Genomic DNA, 21145 nt, shown 5'->3' on the forward strand with positions numbered 1-21145 from the left:
CTTTAATTAGAACTCCTTTTTTTGCAGGACAAAAGCCGAGCTAGATCAAGAAGCTCTGATCAGTGGAAACCTGGCAACTGAAGCTAACCTGATCATTCTTGATATGCAAGAGAACATCATCCAGGTGGGAAACAGCAGAGCTGGCTTATAACTAATACCTGCTCCCTCCGAAGCCAGTGGAAGCAGGATGTATTTCTCCTTTTGTTTCTATGCAGTGCAAAATGTTTTAAAGATTTTTTGTAAACTTGTATAGTCTTGAAGAGGAAAAATAATATTGAATGAATACAAAGACAAAATTGCTGTCTGCCTTACACTGTTGCCACAAGCCCCTTCTACTGCAGGGCATTGTGCTACTATGAATAAAAGGGAAATCCACCACCGTGTCTTCGGTAGATGTTGAAGGCCATTTCAACATATTACTTGATCCTGGACTTTGGGGAGGAGGAGCTAAAAAAAACCTTCATTTATGCTAGGAATGTATCTGTAGGTGTTAGTATTTTGGAACTGGACTGCTGAGTGGCCTGTGATCATACTTGTATGTATGGATCTGTGAGACAAAAGGATTTAACCTTGACTCCCACAGGGTGCTCAATGCAGTAAAGTATCTTTCACCTACATAGAGCAATGTAAGATGAGAATGTAAGATGAACAATGTAAGACGTAAGAACTGACTTCTAGGAGTCAGATGCAGTAAAATTTCACAGGTCCTTTGACAACAGTGGAGCTATGGACAGTTGACTCTGCTTAGACATGGTCTTCTGGTTTAGGGGAGAGACTCTCAATTTCCACTGTGTATATTCACAGATGGTGAGGAGAAAAGTTTGTTCCTGAAAACCTGTTAGTAGGAGAGCATTTAGCTACTGGACTTTTGTAGTACTGGGCATGATTTTTGCATGACATCATTTGTAGCACCTAGTCTCCCCACGGTTTGAGTTGTGGGTTTGAACAGAGCATACCAGTATGCTGATTTAGTCTATATGCCAGGAAATCAGAGCATGAGGAGGCAAGGGAAAGAATGGTGCTTGCCCACCATGGGATCACTTCCTCACCCAGGGTACGTGAAAGATTAGCCAGAAGGTGAACAGAGCTTCAAGAGTTACTGCAGAAGCTGGCTGAGCTTAAAAATGCATTGGAGGGTCTGTGGATATTGGGAAATGTTTTGGACATTTTTCCCTATGTCTTCCTGATCACTACAAAAGTGTTTTGGAATTCCTCTGAAGCAGTTGCTAACAAATAAAAAAACTGCAATCTCTAAACTCCCAGATATATCTCACAGACAAGACAGCAGAACTTCAGTTCCTATATGCCAGTTCATTGTTGAATTACCTCATGCAATTTTTGTTTTTCTCACATGTAGGCAAGCTTTGCAGCAGAATGCAGAGACAATCTTTTAGGAGGAGTTTTGAAGGTCCTGGTAAATTCTCTGGGCTGTGATCAGAGCACCACTTACCTGACTCATTGCTTTGCTACACTCCGAGCGCTCATTGCTAAGGTATGCTGTTGAAATACTTCTGTTTTCATGCTTCCAATCAAGTTATTAGAGCAGCATTTCTAGAACAGAGCTGTGTGCATTTACTTACCACTCTTCCTTTGGCATATTTTGCATCTATGAATACACTTCCTATCTGTAGGGATGTTAAGGGACTTCTACAGCTTTTGTAAGATTATTTTATCGATCACACAAGATTAAATAACTGAATCTGAATAATCTTGTGGGTTTAGCAGTCTACTCTTAAATATAGAAGATTTACTAATGAAAAGGTAAAAAAAAAATCCACCCATTATATTTCAAATACATTTTTATTTTAATTAGGCATCCTAATGCCAGGGATTGCACAGATTCCATAAATTCAAATCTAAATTATATCATTAGGACTAGTTTCCAATCAGCTGGGCAGCAGAGTAATCAAGGTTAACTCATCAAGAGATTGGGGGATCATTAGGTTTCTACTTCTAAAATAAGTTCCAAAATTCTAAGTAGATTTTAAGACGTTGGCAGATTTCATCTTCATTCTGCTTGAAAACTAAACCAAATCCTAATCTCTCTCATTCCTTCATCACAAATTAAGAAAAAAGAGGACAGAATTTGACCCAAAATTCTGTAATATGGAGCATACTGGATTAGGTGCTTCATGAGGACTCTCTAAATCTGTTTGAGATTCATTCTCCTACAAAGAAAAGCAGTTCCAAAAAGGAAAAATCCATTAAATGTTTTTCACCCCTAAACTCTTATAAAATGCAAATAACAAACAGGACACTCCTGTCCAATTAATGCCTGTCTGCTATTAAATGCAGATTGGCTGACAAAGTCTAATTATAGGGTAGATATCTCAGTAGTTATGAAACTCATAATTATGTTTTTGTTGTACTTTATCTTTGAAAGCTAACTTCCAGTTCCAGTAATGAATTTTGTGAAGCAATTGTTATTGAAATAGATCTTCTAGTTAAGCTGACACATTTCTGTATTTTATGAAGCAATCATTCCAGTTATTATTACACTGAAGGTATATAGATGTTACTTTACAAATAAAAATGATAGAACCCTGGGCCAGCAGGTGTGTAATTTAAATCAGACATAAAACAGTGAGATAATGGAGTGAAGAAAGGTGGAGAACTGGGAAATGGGCCTGCAAATCAGGAATAATATCTTGTGTTCTGTTCACACACCTCTAGCAATCCTGTGTATGTACGTATAATATGGTACTGGTGTGTCTGTGCTGCCTACAGTGAGAGTTTCTTAGGACAGACATCCAGCCCCCTGGGTTTATTGTCTGCTTGGTGCATTATGGAGACACTGCAAAGGAGAGTCTGGCATGAAAGCTGGGCAATGGAAGTTTTGTGGCACACCGTAGGAGGAAGAACACTCTGGAGGGCTGGGGAAGGGAAGGTGTTGATGCAAAAAGCTAGTAATTGCTCCTTACGCTTAAGGAAGTATTTGCATGTGTCATCAACCATTATGTATTCTGAAAATAACAACTTTGCAACATTTGATGTTTTTAAAAGTTCCTGGAGAATGGGACTCTGAGAAATATTTTATTCTTTCTGCCGCTCTTTTTCAAAACACAAACACTATTTTCAAACTCTTCTTCTCTGTAGAAAAGCTTGAACATGGAACCTATAGCATCACAGGAATCAGAAGAATAGACTAGACTAGACTAGACTAGACTAGAATAGAATAGAATAGAATGTAGGTTTTGTAACATTTAGTCTTTGTCTGAATCCTATGATTTTTGTGCACTAAGCCAATGAATCTGCAATGGCCAGAAATAAGAGTAATGAATGTTTTCTTTTCTGTCTCAGTTTGGAGATTTCCTGTTTGAAGAGGAGGTTGAGCAGTGTGCTGACCTGTGTCAAAGAGTTCTCCATCACTGCAGTAGCAGCATAGATAGCACACGGACTCAAGCCTGTGCCACCCTTTATCTCCTCATGAGATACAGCTTCAGCTCTACCAATGTAAGATTTTGAGCAGTATTTTTTTGTTCCACCTTTTTTTGTCATCAGTTGAAACAGAACCTGAAGTTGTGATAGCAAATGGAACACATCTGCAGATGAATAGTCATGCGTTATGCTGTTTTGCACATTTGATCCAGAAGAAGTGCTAGAGTTGTAAGTGGAAGGTAGTTTCAATTGGTGTTTATTATTTTGTTCAGGAAAATGTGTTCTGAAACATCTGTAAATGCATCTTTAAATGGGACAGCATTAGGCCTCTGATAAAAGGGCTATACAACGCATGAGCAATACCCTTCATTTTATCACTTTTTTTTTCTTACTCCTGTGTCGCTTAAACTTAGACTAGTTCTATTCCAGTGCAATTACAACCTCAGTACAGCTACTGTATGCTGCCTTAATGGGAATTCTTTGGTGGCCTTGGGCTAGGTTCTGATCCTTGGCATACATACGGAGCAAACTATGTATATTAGGCAAGTAGGTTCACAATGTCCTAACATGAAAGGACATGCATTAGCATTGTGGATAGCATCCTATCTTGCAGAGCATTTTCTTCCCCAGTTTTTACTTTAAAAGCCATGAATATGTAAAAAGTGCTGGCCTTGCAGAAGGAAAATATGCCTCTGAGACACCGTGTTCAGCAAGGCATAGTGCATCACCAGGTGAAGCCTTCAGAGGCCTTTTGCCTCCCAGAATTGTTTCCAGAATGTTCTTCTCCTTCTTCTCTGTGGGTGACCTGATCTGCACACCCACTGGCCAGTGCAGTGGGGGAAAGAGAAGCTTCTGATTTCCCCTTGTTTCAAGTGAGAATATGTATTCCAAGAAACATTCTTTCCCCAAAATACAGACATGTCAGAATTAGGGAACTTTGTCTTAAACAGGTAAAACAGGAAAGGCTTTGATGTACCAGAGACTGCTTGTGTGAACGGTGACTTTAACATGCTTGGTGTGGGCAAGAGAAAGTGGATATGATTTATACAGTAGCAGAGATATATGAACTGATATGTATGGTGCAGCCATCATTCTTTCATGTTTTTGTCTTTTCTTCTAAAAGAATTTTGCAAGAGTGAAGATGCAGATGACCATGTCACTAGCCTCTCTGGTTGGAAAATCACCCGAGTTTAATGAGGAATTCCTTCGTCGGTCCTTACGAACCATCCTAGCCTATGCAGAGGAAGATGCAGATATGCAGGCAACTCCATTTCCCATTCAGGTCAAATCTTCTATGACGTCTGTGGGTTTTATCAGGAGCTTTCACATAAGAATATGCTTGGAGCAAGTCCTAGATCTTGGTTTTCCAAAGCAATGAAAATAAGGATGCAGGGGTTATTGCATGAGTTTATTTCTGACAAAACAATAAGCAGGGAAGAAATGGAGGGCATAATTCCATAAAATAAACTCCCAAGAGTTCTATTGAAATCATATTACAGGAGAATCATCTCTTAGTTTTGTGTACAACTGTCTTATAAATCCCAGCAGGAACTGTAGCCTCTAAGAGTTTCCCAAGGGAGAATTTGATTTGTGTTTGAAGACAAATAGCTTCATGGAAACTTCTTTCCCTTTGTCCATTCATAAGGTGGTGGCAGCAGCAGTAATGAAAAATATTTCAGACAACTGTCAGAAGCTTTGCTAAAATTCTTACTGTAACTCAGCTTGAGCTGAAGATTTGTAAAAACATCTGCTTTGTTATCATATCACAGATAGACTAAAGCTGGACTCCATTAGCACATAGCTTTGATTTTTTTTCATTCCAATATAAACAGATGAAAGAATTCCAGCTCATTTTGATGAAGCAAAATATAAGATCTGCTATATTTGCATTGAATAAAGTTGGAAAAACTTATCTTGTACTAGCTCAGCATCCTGACATTTTCTTGGGTAAGAGGGACTAAAAGTTACATCATTTGGTCAGATGCTGTTATTTTTCTAGAAGGGGAAAAAAGAAACACCTGAGAAATGCGTGTTATTCTTTGTTTTACTGCAGGTAGAGGAGCTGCTGTGTAATCTGAACAGCATCCTGTCAGATACAGTGAAAATGAAGGAATTCCAGGAAGATCCGGAGATGCTCATGGATCTCATGTACAGGTGAATCCATTTAGAAATGTGTTGCAGTGAGGTGAGCACAACAACTGTGCATTTTACGAACAGGCTGTGTACAAACCCTCTAGCTGTTCTGTTTGTGTATATTCCCACTTTAGTGCAGCTGGTCTGTCACAGGGTGCCCAGACTGGAGGAATGATACTATTGCAGTGGAGCTATTGGGAGGTGGGCATAGACTTGGGCAAGAATGGAAGTCAGGGACTGGTGAACACTGAACAGTCTTCGGTTCAGCAGTTTTACTCTCATCATAGGCCCCTGTGTGGCCTGCCTACCACTGCATAACCGTTTCTTTTGCCCTTTGTTTAGTGAATCATACAGAATAAAGACAGAGATGTCTCCTTCTATTCAACCCAGGTCAAGAATTATAAAGGTTCTTTGCGTTGAGAAGAAGTGATCGTTCACACCTCCTTTCTGCCCCATGTTGTTAGGATTGCCAAAGGGTACCAGACATCACCTGACTTGAGGCTCACTTGGCTGCAGAACATGGCAGAGAAACACACCAAGAGGAAGTGCTACACAGAAGCAGCCATGTGTCTGGTCCATGCTGCAGCACTGGTAGCAGAGTACCTCAGCATGCTTGAAGATAGAAGCTATCTCCCAGTGGGCAGTGTCAACTTTCAGGTAAGAAAAGGCTCCCAGGCTATGACAGCATAAGGCTGAGATGGCCTGTTCTCCTGTGTGTATTCCTTCTTGTGTTAAACAGAGTAGAAGCACATGTATGGAGAGGAAAAGTTACAAAGTATTCATTACCACTTGGTACATTTTCCCAATTATTTATGCATACTGAAAACTAGTCCTTTAGTATCCGTCTGTTTCCTATTTCCAGCAGTTGGCTACTATAATCTCTTCTTTGCTAAGTGGAACCCATGCTTTTTCCTAGGTCTGTTACTTATCAGCTGCAACAGATGGCATCTCTCAAGCTTCTTTCTCATAATCTAGGTAATTGGAGCTACTCAGTTCTTTTAGGCATGTTCTCTGATCTTTTGACTGTCATTCAATTACTAACCAACACCCTCTTGATTGATGAATGACACAATCACCATTGGCTATGTGCAGTCACATCAAAGTCAACTAGAAATGTCCCCTAAGTTCTTTCAGTCTGGCAAGTATCTTTTAGTTTATCATTCCAAAGACTTTACTGGTTCTTTTGGCATTGCTGAGCTCTTTACTCAGTAATACAATGATCATTTCCAGAGAGTTTTCTTGTGTGTTTTTTTTTTTCAGCCCTCTCTTCTACATCATGTAGATGAAAGCTGAACTCTTTCTAAGTATTGTTAGACAATTCAAAATGCAGATATTTGGATGTAGTTTATCAGATTATGCAGTTTTGGTTACCCCTACCTGAACTAACCTCAACTGCAAATTTCATGATTTTACTTTTTTCCACACATTATTAAAAATAGAAATGGCTGAACCCTTAAAATATTCCTGTGTGTTGATGATTCCTCATTATTCTCTGGGACAGTGAAGGCCATACAGAGTGTTTGCTGCAATGATTATGAATCATTCCAAATAATTAGTGGAAATGTCTTGCAGAATCAACTCAGATGTTGCATAGATAATGTTTGGGAACATTTTCTTTATGAAATTTTAAACTTTTTGAAAGTATCGAGTTTCTATAATCTGGTGTTGATTCAGATTAATAATGATAGTTTTAATCTTTTCTTTAGTAACATTTTGTATCAGTGTTTCTGGATTGTCCTGGATGCAGTCTGATAAATCTACCACTATCTGCTCATAGAATCATAGAATACTTAGGGTTGGAAAGGACCTTAAAATCATCTAGTTCCAACCCCCCTGCCATGGGCGGGCTGTCTCACACTAGACCATGTCACCCAAGGGTCTGCCCAACCCAGCCTTGAACACCGCCAGGGATGGAGCATTCACAGCTTCCTTGGACAACCCATTCCAGTGCCTCACCATCCTTACAGGAAAGAATTTCCTCCTTACATCCAATCTAAACTTCCCCTGTTTAAATTTTAACCCGTTACCCCTTGTCTTATCGCTACAGTCTCTAATGAAGAGTCCCTCTCCAGCATCCTCATAGCCCCCCTTCAGATACTGGAAGGCTGCTATGAGGTCTCCACGCAGCCTTCTCTTCTTTGGGCTGAACAGCCCCAACTTTCTCAGCCTGTCTTCATATGGGAGGTGCTCCAGTCCCCTGATCATCTTCGTGGCCTCCTCTGGACTTGTTCCAACAGTTCCATGTCCTTTTTATGTTGAGGACACCAGAACTGCACACAATACTTCAAATGAGGTCTCATGAGAGCAGAGTAGAGGGTCAGGATCACCTCCTTCGACCTGCTGGTCACGCTCCTTTTGATGCAGCTCAGGATACGGTTGGCTTTCTGGGCTGCAAGTGCACACTGCAGCCAGCTCATGTTCATTTTCTCATTGACCAAAACCCCTAAATCCTTCTCCTCAGGGCTGCTCTGAATCTCTTCTCTGCCCAACCTGTAGCTGTGCCTGGGATTGCTCCGACCCAGGTGTAGGACCTTGCACTTGGCATAGTTAAACTTTATGAGGTTGGCATCAGCCCACCTCACAAGTGTGTTGAGGTCCCTCTGGATGGCATTCCTTCCCTCCAGGGTATCAACTGAACCACACAGCTTGGTGTCATGTACCTTAGCCTGCCTTCCAGGAGAATCTGCTTCAAGATTTTGCCAGGCACAGAGGTGAGACTGACTGGTCTGTAGTTCCCCAGGTCATCCATTTTCCCTTCTTGAACATGGGGGTTATGTTTCCCTTTTTCCAGTCATTGGGAACTTCACCTGACTGCCATGATTTTTCAGATATGATGCACAGTAGCTTAGCAACTTCATTCTCCAGCTCCTTCAGGACCCGTGAATGGATTTCATCAGGTCCCATGGACTTGTGCACGTTCAGGTTCTTAAGATGGTCTCGAACCAGTTCCTCTCCTACAGTGGGCGCAAGGTCTTCATTCTCACAGCCCCTGCTTCTGCCTTCCAAGACTTGGGTGGTGCAGTCAGAGCCTTTGGCAGTGAAGACCGAGGCAAAGAAGTCATTCAGAACCTCAGCCTTCTCCAAATCCTGTGTAGCCAGTTCTCCTGAGAGCTTCTGGAGAGGGCCCATGTTCTCCCTAGTCTGTCTTTTATTTGCAATGTAACCATAGAATCCCTTCCTGTTATCTTTCTCATCTGTAGCCAAGTTTAATTCTGACTGGGCCTTAGCTTTCCTAACCTGGTCCCTTGCTTCCCAGACAACATCCCTGTATTCTTCCCAGGCCACTTGTCCTTGTTTCCACCTTTTATAACCTTCTTTTTTCTCTCTAAGTTTCCTCAGGAGCTCCTTATCCATCCAAGGAGGTCTCCTGGCCCTCCTGCTGCACTTCCTTCTGGTTGGGAGGCAACACTCCTGAGCTTGTAGCAGGTGATCCTTGAATATCAACCAACAGTCTTGGGCCCCCCTGCCCTCTAGGGCTGTATCCCATGGAACTTTACTAAGCATGTTCCTGAAGAGGCCAAAGTCTGCTCTCTTGAAGTCCAGGTCAGTGAGCTTGCTGCACACTCTTCTCACTGTCCTGAGGATCTCAAATTCGACCATCTCGTGATTGCTACAACCAAGGCTGCCCTGGAGAGTCACATTTCCAACGATCCCTTCCCTGTTGGTGAGCACGAGGTCAAGCACGGCACCTCTCCTTGTCAGCTCCTCTATTACTTGCAGAAGGAAGTTGTCTTCCACACAATCGTGGAACCTCCTGGATTACTTGTGCTGGGCCTTACCATCATTCCAACAGATGTCAGGGTGGCTGAGGTCCCCCATGAGAGCAAGGGCCTGTGAGCATGAGGCTTTTCCTATCTGTCTATGGAGTGCTTCATCCTCGGGTTCTCCTTGATCAGGCGGTCCGTAACAGATCCCCACAGTAATGTCTCCCATCACTGTTCTCCCTTTAACCCTGACCCACAAACTCTCTGTGGACTGCTCACCTGTCCCCAGACAGAGTTCCAAACTCTCCAGCCTACCCCTAACATAAAGGGCAACTCCCCTTCCCCACCTGCCAGGCCTGTCCTTCCTAAAGAGCCTGTAACCTTCCATTCCAACACCCCAGTCATAGGAGCCATCCTACCATGTTTCTGTGATGCCAATTATATCATACCCCCGTAGACATGCACACATCTTTAATTCCTCTTGTTTGTTCCCCATGCTACAGGCATTTGTATAGAGGCATCTGAGCCGAGCTCCAAATGAAGCTGGCTCACTGGCTGGAGCGGCTGGGATATCTCTACATTTCTCTGAGCATTTATTATAGGTGCTGGCAACGGGCTGGGAGTCTTGGAATGGAATGATGCCCCTCTCCCCTAACACATCTAGTTTAAAGCATGCATCCTTGACCAGTCTGGCAAGCCTCCTGCCAAAATCACTCTTCTCTCTCATTGTCAGACCAGCTTCACCAGCACCCAGTAGACCTGGCGCCCTAAACTGAGTCCCATGTTCTAGATACCCAAACCCCTAACTATGGCACCACCGTTCTAACCATCATCTTGTTAACTTAAAAAATTTTGGTCCCCAAAGCATATTTCCTCCTCTGGGACTTCCCCAGTTTTATAAAACATATGGCAACTCAGTATTGGCTGCCCTGGATACACTTTTGCTTAGCTCTTTTAAGATCTTGAGAGCACATTTTATGGTTCAGGTGATTTTGAAATGGCTAACACTAATAGCTGGTACATTCATCATCCCTTGATATAACTGTACCACCTGTTTTTTTTTTTTCCTTCAAAATTGTAAATAACAATACCACCGGGAGGTTTTTATTTTCCCCTTCAGAACAGTAAATGTGAACATGATTTAACTGGTTGGCATTTTGCATTAAATTTTGTATGCTGGGATTTAGTATTTGCAGTTCCACCTTAGCAATCAAACAATGAACTAGTGTTATTCTTAAATTCCTTTACTCTTAAATAGCTATATATACTCTTTTTACAGCTTTCTGGCCATGGATTTATACTTCTGCCATTTTGCATCCCTTATTAGTTTTGTATTGTTCCGAACTTGTAACTTCTATTCATTACTTCTATGTTCTTCTTTTCTCCTTACTTCTTAAACACTACCATCATTATGGGTGAAATCTGCATTCCCTTCTCAATGTCATCCTGCTCCCAGATTGCCTTGAATGGTTGTAATATTGCACATTTGACCCTAATGCAATTCCTCCTTACATTGCTCCAGATTGAATGGGTATGTTTTCAGTTATTTTAAAGAACTATCCTACAAGGCATGAAGCAAGCAAAAACTTACAATTTTAAAAGCAGTAAGTATTTTCCTCTCATCAAAATGCTTGCGTGAATGCATGTTTGCCAAAGAAACAGTTGCTCCACAGTAGAAAGGTAATAAATAGCTTAATGACCAGAAATGCAATTACACAACTCCTTCTCTGACAGCATAATTTTGAATTTCAGTTTGCTCAATAACAATAATTAACTATAATAACACCTTGCATTTCTTACAAAGCCTTCCCAGAGAAGAGCTGCCACAACAGGTTTGTGTTCTGTAGCACCTGTGAAAATCTTGTTCAGATTAAGCTGTTACAAAAGAGAAACATTATTCTCAGCTTTACCTGGCGTTCCAGGTCTCACTCAACTGACTCCTTCTGTGTCCATTTCTTCATTTAGGTCAGATATTAAATCAGCTAATACTGGTGATATACATTTAATTGTGGAATTGAGGGTTATGATAATATGTATTTTAAAATATTAATTCGGATGAGAAAAAGTGTTATCTGCTTTCCACAGATTAGTAAAATGAGGCAGCAAAAGATTAAATCACTTGACCTAGGTCTTCTGCAGCTTACTCTGTATGATGGTCAGTGGAGTAAAACTTTTCCGTTTACTGTTCCAGACTAAAATGTGTATGCGTCCCTCTGTGCTGTGAAATCAAAACTATCCCTTAAAATCAGAACAGGATCACTTTCAGTGAAATTCCCTTTGAGCTTAATTTGTGTTTACACTAAATAGCCTTTGCATGTGATAAGGCAGATTTAGAGTATGAATTGCATATAGACTGACCTTAATGCCACTTTATATTACCACAGACAACGACTTGGTGTGTGTGACTGCCATACTGAAGGTTAATTAGCCTGGGCTTAGCGGTAGCCTAAATCAGCTGTGCTGTTCTGGGGATCTAGGTGGCAGGCTACCCTATCCCTATCTAACACAGTGATAAGGGCTGGGGATCACAGTAAATTCCCTTGGTTTTACACAAATGTTTCTTTCCTTTCTTTTCCTGGACAGAGGCTTGGGTGACATGGTTCAGTGTGAGGTGTCTCTGCCTATGGCAGGGGGTTGGAACTAGATGATCTTAAGATCCTTTCCAACCCGAACTGTTCTATGATTCTATGAAATCCAGGCTTGTGATGTCCAAAGTAATTGCTGATGATACGCATGGTAACTTACATATTGCCTATAGTGTACAAGGTGCATATAAAATTCTTCACTTTGAAGGGCAGATCAAGGTAAAAGGTGGGTGAGGTATGTCCACTTTCCAAAAGATCATGGAAATTCCAGAGGCATGTCATGAAGGCTTTCTCCTGCTACAGTGCCTGGACTGTAAAACATGGAAATACATACATGACATTACTTATTTTAGATTGAAAGGCAAAGAAGAGGAAATTGGTGTCTGTGGCTTTCTTGATTACTTTCATAAATAAATTACTTTCTGGACACTTGTCTCTTTGTTGCCAAAAAAAAAAAAAAAAAAAAAATGGAAGGCCACATGCCCTTCTGATTCTGCAAAAACTGTTCTTCATGGCTACTGTCACAGAAAGGGAAAACCAGAAAATGAGCTGCAGCATGGGCTGTATGAGTTGCCCTAGGTATGCGTGAGGGAGATTGAGTCTGTTTGAAGTCACTGTCTTCAATGAGACTGGTAGGTAAAAAGTGCTATGTGTGTGCTAAAATGCACTGCAGTTTTCCCTCTGGCTGAAATTTAGACATATTCTTAACTCCTGTGAATGCTGCCCTGAGTGAGCTTTGTGCTCACCCTTCCAGTGGAGCTGATGTGATGTGCAAACTAGGCACTGGGACAGTAGCCTGGCTGGAGTAAATTTCACCCATGGAGAAATAAGGACATCCACAAAACACAAGGAGGGAAGTCCCGTGTTGCTAGTGATGTGTGGTACCAATTCTTTATCTGAAATCTGATCAATAGTAACAGCCCTCAGTGTCTTTGCCATTTTATAAAGATGTCTTTAAGGACTCGGCTAGCTAGCCAGCTGGCATCTATCCTGCACTCAGACAGATTGTCGTTGGCAATTTCTGCTGAAGTGAGACGCTAAGACACTAATTTAACTCCTTTTAATTACTAGCAAATCGAAGCTTAGTACTTCTGCTGCTGTTGAAAGTTACATATGCTAGTTCCATGCTGTAGGTACACCTATTTTACTGTTCATTTACATGTATTTCTATGCATTATAAAATTTTTAATGTTGATTTTACCCAGTGTCATTTATTCAGAGGGATCCTGAAGAACTGCACACAGGTTATTTTGAGGTCTAGAATTTCGAAGAGTGGCTGACACTGTGTACTTTAACTAGATTTATTTAAACACGTGTTAAGGTCAGTAAATTTAACAAGAAACCAAGTAAATTGTGCAGGATCAAGGTGTAATACCACAGAAGCTGACCTAGAAACAGCATTCAGTTGTTGCAGGTTTTACAGCAATATTGTCTATGCCCTACTTCTCCGCTTCAAAAGTCAAATCAACAATTTGGATGTTCAACTTCAAGCAGGTGGCAGGAGGTCTGGGGTGCAGTCTGGAATTTCCCACACCCAGGCTCCAACAGCAGGAAGGACACACTGGTTGTAACCCCTGCGGCGTGGGGGACTGAGCTCATTGCAGCTCCATGGAAATCCCAGACACCAGAGGGGGGACGGTTTGTGACCTACAGGAGTCTGCCTTTTAAACCTGAGGCGAGAAGGAAAGTTTAGCATTCTTGTAGTGAAACTCCTGATCTGCCATCTGGGGAGATTTATGGTGTTTTATTTGCTTCTAAATGGAATTTAACTGTGTAACCCCTGGGTGCACTTTTATAATCTCATTCTTCTTCCTGTCACGTAAATATGTTAAAACTGCCTCAATCTTTATGATAGATTATTGATCTAGGTTTCTGATTCCTCTGTTCTGATGTATTTTAGAACATTTCACCCAATGTGCTGGAGGAATCTGCTGTTTCAGATGATGTTTTATCTCCAGATGAAGATGGTATATGTTCTGGAAGGTATTTCTCGGAAAGTGGCCTGGTAGGGCTGCTGGAACAAGCAGCAGAGCTCTTCAGCACGGTAAGGGCCAGAATCACCTGGAGGTGGAGTGGGGATATATAGGCCAGATCCATAGCTTATTTTCCAGTACATGAAGAAACAAAGTCTTACTGCTAAACCAGGCTCCACACATCTGCCCTGCTGAAAACAACTAGAGAAGAGGCAGAGACACATTTTAGACCTGACCCAGCCCAGCTCAGCCGTATAACCACCTCTACTGTTCAGACTACAGGCAACATTAGCAGAAAGTGATTGTCCCAGGAATGAATCAAGCCTTTTGAATGGTATTTTCATGGGACAGTACATTCCTGGAAAAATATCTTGTTTAAACTATAGATTTTAGAAAGCACATGAGTTACTCCTGTGCTTTTACACAGCATACAACCAGCCACCATAATCTGCACTTACCATTTAAAGAGTCATGATATTAATGCTCAAGTATCTTATCATATTCCTCTAGTACTGAAGAGGATATATGATTTAATATCTCCAAAGATATCATTTGGGTTCTTTCTGTCCAGATGCAGCTCTGGTTGCCCGCAACCACGCATGCTGAACAAATCAAATTTTTTCTGCTCGCCTGCATTTCTAACTCTTCTAGCCCGATGCAGAAACCATGTGTTTTACACAGGAATTTGGTCTTGAGAGCCCAACAAATCAGACTTCCAAATTAGATCTAGCTTGTGGTTTGCAGTTCAGAACTACCCATTTACTATTACTAGTTTTTAGAAAGCTAGATCAAGTAACATAGCAGATTAAAAGGTAAATCCCATAAATCCCGTCTTCAGCCAGGCCATTAATGGAAATCTAGTTTCTTTTCAGAGTGCATGAGGGTTCATTTCTTTTATTCTATTCTTTCCTTCATTTTTTTCTCCCAAGGGTGGATTGTATGAAACTGTGAATGAGGTGTACAAAATTGTCATCCCCATACTAGAAGCACATCGAGACTTCAGGAAGCTTACCTTGACACACAGCAAGCTACAGAAGGCCTTTGACAGCATTATTAATAAGGTACTCATGAAGCAAGGTGCTGCTAGCAAGACACATTACTGGGTTGCACTGTTTGTCTAAGACTGGTGATAATAAAACTGTTCATGTCAAATAGATCCATTTCCTTTTCCTAACAAAAGCTTCCATCTGCTTTGATCTACCTACAAAAGGTAGTGTATAGTGAAAAGAGGCTCTATTCTCTGTGTAGGAAAAAGCATAGTTTAGTATAAAACTGGTTTAGAGTCACAGAAAAATAGCTGAACAGGTCAAACTTAGAACATGGATTATTCCTCCTGGCCACATCTATTTAAGCAAAATATTGTCAATTTACTGGTGTTTTCTGTTATAAAACTGAAGAAATACAAAAACCTGGCTAAATTCTCAGCACTCATACTGCCCCTTTCCTTCTCTTTCTTCGGAAGAATCCAGTTTCAAATTCTTACCAACTTTCGCTGCAAAATTTTAATTTTGTTCACATCTATCCAATGAAATTAAAAAATAACTTTGTTTTGCAAAAGCCACTTCATGATTAGCCCATATTTTAAAATAGATTTCAGTCAAAAGTCCCCTTAATATGTATGTTTTCCTTCATTAATATGTACTTGTAATCCATCAGCACTGGTGATGCATAGAACTGGCTCTGAATAGGAAAAACATAGGATTAGTGGGTTTTCTTATACATAAATTGGGGGGGAAAGGCATCAAAATAATACACTGTTGATATAAAAAAAAAGTAAATTTCGTCTTTCTTTTTATCAATTAGGGTCAAAAGCGAATGTTTGGAACTTACTTTCGTGTTGGTTTCTATGGATCCAAATTTGGAGACTTGGATGAACAGGAATTTGTTTATAAGGAGCCTGCAATTACCAAGCTTCCTGAGATTTCTCACAGATTAGAGGTAGAGAAAAAATGTTGTGTTAATATGATCTCCATGTTATTTTATAATTTCTAATGAACCCACACAGTTCTAATAGTATTATTACTATATAAAAATCAGTAACAAACTGATTAGTACCTAAGATTATTTCCTTTGTGTGCGTCCTTTCCATTGCAGCCCTTTTTACAGCATAATGATGAAAGTGATCCATGTTTTTGAAGCCATGTCTGTTGTGGGCAGGCCTGTAAATATATCTAATTATTTGATTTAAGCATTCTAGATACTTGCTTTCGTATCTTCTCAGCTTTTTCATGGAACTGCAATGTTCTCTTCTGATCACTTTACCTCTAGTTCTCTTTTTTTTGTGAGCAACTTACACTGATCTTTGTCAGAAGATGCCTTAGCCTGGCCAGCTGTGGTTCATGAAGCCAACTCTACAGAGCCCAGAAATTATCATGGTTACTCCCTTCTCTTACAGACATACACATCGTTAGCATTGTATTAAGGACTAAAACCACTCCAGGATAACTCTTGTTTCTCTTCCAGGGATTTTATGGCCAGTGTTTTGGGGAGGATGCTGTGGAAGTGATCAAGGACTCTGCTCCTGTAGACAAAAGAAAGCTGGATCCCAATAAGGTAGGGAAAGTACTACTGAGAGTGCTGAATGATCAGTTACACAAGAGAAAGGAAGAGAAGGGGTCCCTTTGAAATGTTTATGCTCAAACATTAAGGTAGCAAAAAACCCCACATCTTGGCAGTATCTCTATGCCCAGAGACATCCTTAAAGCCTCTATGAAAGGCTTAGTTTGGTAGTTTGCCACAGAGTGTGGAAATTAGAAGTTCTGATCTCTGGTCCCTGCTCTAGCTCTGATCCTCCAGGTTAAGCTGTTCCCTCCCCAGAGTTGAGTTTTGTCAGCTCTGAAGAAGAAAAGGAGCCCTGAAGAATTTGCAGCTCTGTACAGCAATATGCTTAGCCAACATGAGCTACAGGATATTTCACATATGCTGTTCTTTTTACATTTCTTGGGTTGTAAAGTGCTGTAATGGTTCTTCCTTCTTTTCTTAGGCATACATACAAATTACTTTTGTGGAGCCATATTTTGATGAGTATGAGATGAAAGACAGGGTAACATATTTTGAGAAGAACTTCAACCTCTGTCGGTTCATGTACACTACACCTTTCACCATGGACGGGCGCCCCAGAGGAGAGCTTAGCGAGCAGTACAAGAGGAACACCATCCTAACCACAATGCATGCTTTCCCCTACATCAAAACTAGGATCAGTGTCATCCAAAAAGAAGAGGTAATTGTGTTTTGAGGACAGATCTAATTTCTCAGGGGCTGAGGGAGTCTCTGTGTGGGAAGATTTTTAAATTACATTCTTAGCAGAAGAAGGCTGAATTTCCCAGATGTGTTACTCATAAGTAGGAATGGCATAAAATAGGTAGACAAATGCAGAGTGGGTATTTACTATGGAGAAGAGAGTATAGCAAGTGTGTATTCTTTTTGACCTCCTGGTTGTAATGCTGTGTAGGAGGATGTGTGAAGAAATATTAATGGCTGTATTTCTAACAGATAAAGTATAGTCACAGATCTACATAGGGCTCAGAGGTGGTTTAGAGACAGAGAAACTTTATAAAGGTAGAAAGTGCAAAACCATTTCAGACATAAAGTCAGTAACTTAGAATGGTAACAAATTTGTGCAAAAAGGGAATTGGATTCACATTCTATTCTTGCAGATTATAAGATGTCAAAGAGCTTTGTTTCAGGTGCAGCATGTACCAAGATGACATTTAGGTTGAATAGTCTTCCTGGGTTTCACAGCTTTTGGCAGAGGAAAATGATAGGGATATTGCCAGATTTGGAACAGGTCAACTGCATGCATGATTCAGGTAATGGAGCACTTTTTCCTCCCATTTCCATTAGTTTATTTTAACCCCCATTGAAGTTGCTATTGAAGATATGCAGAAAAAAACACAGGAACTAACTGCAGCCACCAACCAAGAGCCACCAGATGCCAAAATGCTCCAGATGGTTTTACAGGGCTCAGTTGGAGCCACTGTAAATCAGGTAAGGGATCCACGTAAGCCAGATGAAGAGTTTCTGCATACTTCTTTTCATTGTGCTTTCTTTTTCGCTCTCATCTCTTGCACTGGATGAAATAAATCTAGTAAGACACATTTAATCACAATGCGCATTTAAACATAATCCCTTGATATTAGTCACTGTATACTGCTCATTAAGGATGCTTCTGATGAAAATGTTTGTGGAACTGCTGTCTTGGTTGTAGGTGCAGAAACTCAAAGAAAACTTGTGAATGCATCCAAGGATTTTCCAGTTCTAGGAAACTAGCCATACCAGCCATTTTGTTCACTCAAGGTGTATCCTTCAGGAATGGAATAATGACAACAATTCAGCTCTAGGACCACCACAAACTCGTATTTTTTCAGAAAATACATGAAGTCAAGACCTGAGTGTTACGAACTTTGGAAAGACTGGTCCTTTTCTGGGCTGGGTCTACTTAACTCCCTTGGGGTCTTGTCAGGCTACACAAAGGAGCTGTATTTTTCTCATGTAACCAGGTTTAGCAGTACAGCTATCCAGCTTCTCTTTGCTGTGCAGAATCTGACCCTTTTTCTGTGGGAATGGAGGAGAAATAAAAACAAGAGAGGATAAAATATGATGGACAACACTTCTACTTCCCAAAGGAAAAACTGGGGGGAGGGGGTGTGGAAGGAACATCCTGTTATGGTGACTATACATAGGGTTTTTTTCATTATTCTGCACATGAAATAACAAACAGCTTAACCAAACGTGTTTGGGTGGTTTTGACATTTTCCTTTGTTATTCCTATAAGGGACCACTAGAGGTAGCACAAGTGTTCCTGGCTGAAATTCCAGCAGACCCCAAACTTTACCGACATCACAACAAGCTGAGGTTGTGCTTCAAAGAATTTATAATGAGGTCAGTAAAATACATAAATAAATAAATAAATGTTGAGTTGCATCAATAAAACAAATAATCACAATAATTATAATATGACTGTGTGATTAATTATGCAAGTTAGCGTCATGAATCCTGGCATCTCATACTTCAGACGCTCTGTTCAGACATGTTATATCTGCTTCATGGTAATGCTTTGGTTGGCTTAGCATCCCAAAAGGAAGCAAATTTTAATACTTCAAAGTAATTATGTATAAATTATGATCTTCCATTTGTTACATCTTTTGACATTTTACAGAAACCAAACATTCCTGGTTATTGCCTTTCTTTTATAATCATAGAATGGTTTGGGTTGAAAGGAAACTTAAAGATCATCTAGTTCTATGCCCCTGCCATGGGCAGGGACACCTTCCACTAGACCAGGCTGCTCAAAGCCCAGCCCAGCCTTGCCTTGAACACTGCCAGGGATGGGGCATCCACAACTTCTCTGGGCAACCTGTGCCAGTGTCTCACTGCTCTCGAAGATATTTTTTCAGTATCAAATCTAAATCTGCCCTCTTTCAGTTTAAAGCCATTGCCCCTTGTCCAATATATGCCCTTGTAAAAAGTCACTCTCCAGATTTCTTGTAAGCCCCCTTTTAGGTATTGGGAGACTGTTACAAGGTCTCCCTGCAGCCTTCTCTTCTTCAGGCTGAACAAGTCTAGCTCTTTCAGCTTGTTTTTAATAAAATGACATTTCTATGTAGGAAGCTGTTCGTAAGAAAACACTTGACCCTATCTGTCAAGCAGACACATTGGCAGTGATAGACACATTTTGGCATTTTTTTTAGACACCCTTGTAAATCTTAACTACCATATCCGCATAGCAAGGTATTCATCTCCTTATTCAAAACAAAGCATAATTGCTGAAGGATAAGTTTGAGTTAAATAAAAATGAGCCTTATGCAGAAGGTACAGCCTTTACTCCATGCTATTGTCTTTGCATCTGTTCACAGCAAGTAGGAAGGTAGCTCAGTATTCTGCAGTGATTAAACTCAGTTTTTATTAGCTCCCTCATGCATTTCTAATGTCTTTAAAATATCATTTGAATTTGTCTACTTGGAAAAGTCAGAGGTTCCTTCTTAGTTCATTATCATTTTGGACTTGACAAGTTATCAAAGGAATGCCTAGCCCAGAGGAGCTGGACCCTAGGCCATTCAGGCTACCTAACTCAGAGTTAATGTGTTTAACAGAAGTAGGTCATCCATGTCACTCCTTTTCTCTTTCCTTTTGCCTAGGTGTGGTGAAGCAGTGGAGAAGAATAAGCGCCTTATTACTGCTGACCAGCAGGAATATCAGCTAGAGCTCAGGAAGAACTACGGGAAGCTGAAGGAGAATCTTAGGCCCATGATTGAGAGGAAGATTGCACAACTGTACAAACCTGTAATGAAAGTCCACAGCACAAGGTACAATTAGGGCAGGGTAGTCTGTTGTAGCTATTAAAAAAGGTGCCATTTTTGCAAGGAAAAAAGGCAGTTTTGCAGGCAGGTAAAGCAAGGCCATAATATATACACTGCCAACTTCATACTTGATTAAAGAAGTCTGCTGACTTCCACTGGAGCTGAATGCGGTATTGACTGTGTTCCTTAAGTTGCTCATTCCTGGGGTAGAGGGTTTATGTTAATTAAATACATTGTTAGAGAAGACTTCTCCCTTGCCTTGCAAAAAAGTACCGGAAACATCTTTCCATTTCCTCACAAGTGAAGCCAGGAAGGAGATAGAACAGGTATGTGGGTTTTTTGAGTGTGTGGCTCCATGTGCTATTAGCCAGCATTAAGTAAGAGTGGTCCTTTCACTCCCAGATAACATAATCAAGTTTAGTCCCATGACTGAGACAGAAGAGTCTTAACTTAGGCTCTTGGTTAATGAGTGTATGCTTTTTCACAAAGCCACTGTGTCCAGTGTGGGTAGGAGTGGAAGAAGGAATATACTGCCAACACATAACAGCTGATGATTTGTCAGCTGCTGCTCGTTTTCACAAGGCAGGTATTTCTTGGATTCTTTTTCATTTGCCAACGTTATTTATGGATCCATTTCATTGCAGGGAATCTTTTCGAAGACACAGTTTTAGGAAATATGATGCCCAGACTTCTTCACAAAGCACCTAAGGAGTAGCTGCTTTGGCTGAGGAAGAGCTTCATGCTGCAAGCCAGAAGTGATGGGATATTCAACATTATGAAATCAGAAATGTTTCACAAGACAGCATGTGGGCTTTCTGGATAGCATGCAGAAAAGCATTTACACAAGATCACTGAATGAAAACTGGGGGGCGACACCTAATCAACCACATTTCATGAGGGCTCGGGAAGGAGGAGGGTACAGGGTACTTTTTAGGTACTTCTGTGTATATTGTAAAATAATCACATAATGCAAAATAGTGGACCACTAGAGCGGTCAGTTCCATGAGGTCAGTCATCGCTACCTGACAGAACTCTGTGTAGTTTGGTTGATGTGTTACGTGAATCCAAATATA

The 21145-nt window shown here is 40.7% G+C and overlaps 1 protein-coding gene across 3 annotated transcripts in view; it reads left to right on the top strand.

Moving 5' to 3' along the window:
* DOCK8 (dedicator of cytokinesis 8) overlaps positions 1–20924 on the top strand; it is a 94143-nt gene extending 73219 nt beyond the window's left edge. For all 3 annotated transcript variants that reach the window (XM_062612510.1, XM_062612511.1, XM_062612512.1), the window contains 15 exons: positions 28–124; positions 1358–1492; positions 3301–3453; positions 4502–4660; positions 5432–5532; positions 5976–6168; positions 13701–13844; positions 14703–14834; positions 15577–15711; positions 16237–16326; positions 16757–16993; positions 17617–17760; positions 18548–18654; positions 19911–20078; positions 20717–20924. In XM_062612510.1, coding sequence (XP_062468494.1) covers positions 28–124; positions 1358–1492; positions 3301–3453; positions 4502–4660; positions 5432–5532; positions 5976–6168; positions 13701–13844; positions 14703–14834; positions 15577–15711; positions 16237–16326; positions 16757–16993; positions 17617–17760; positions 18548–18654; positions 19911–20078; positions 20717–20780 — 2059 coding nt within the window. In that variant the 3' untranslated portion in view covers positions 20781–20924. The remainder of the gene's footprint in view (positions 1–27; positions 125–1357; positions 1493–3300; positions 3454–4501; positions 4661–5431; positions 5533–5975; positions 6169–13700; positions 13845–14702; positions 14835–15576; positions 15712–16236; positions 16327–16756; positions 16994–17616; positions 17761–18547; positions 18655–19910; positions 20079–20716) is intronic.
* Positions 20925–21145: the final 221 nt, after the last annotated feature.

Source organism: Pezoporus occidentalis, unplaced genomic scaffold, assembly GCF_034315485.1.
Source record: "Pezoporus occidentalis ecotype Australia unplaced genomic scaffold, CSIRO_AGI_Poc_V1 ctg16, whole genome shotgun sequence".
Classification (NCBI taxonomy): domain Eukaryota; kingdom Metazoa; phylum Chordata; class Aves; order Psittaciformes; family Psittacidae; genus Pezoporus; species Pezoporus occidentalis.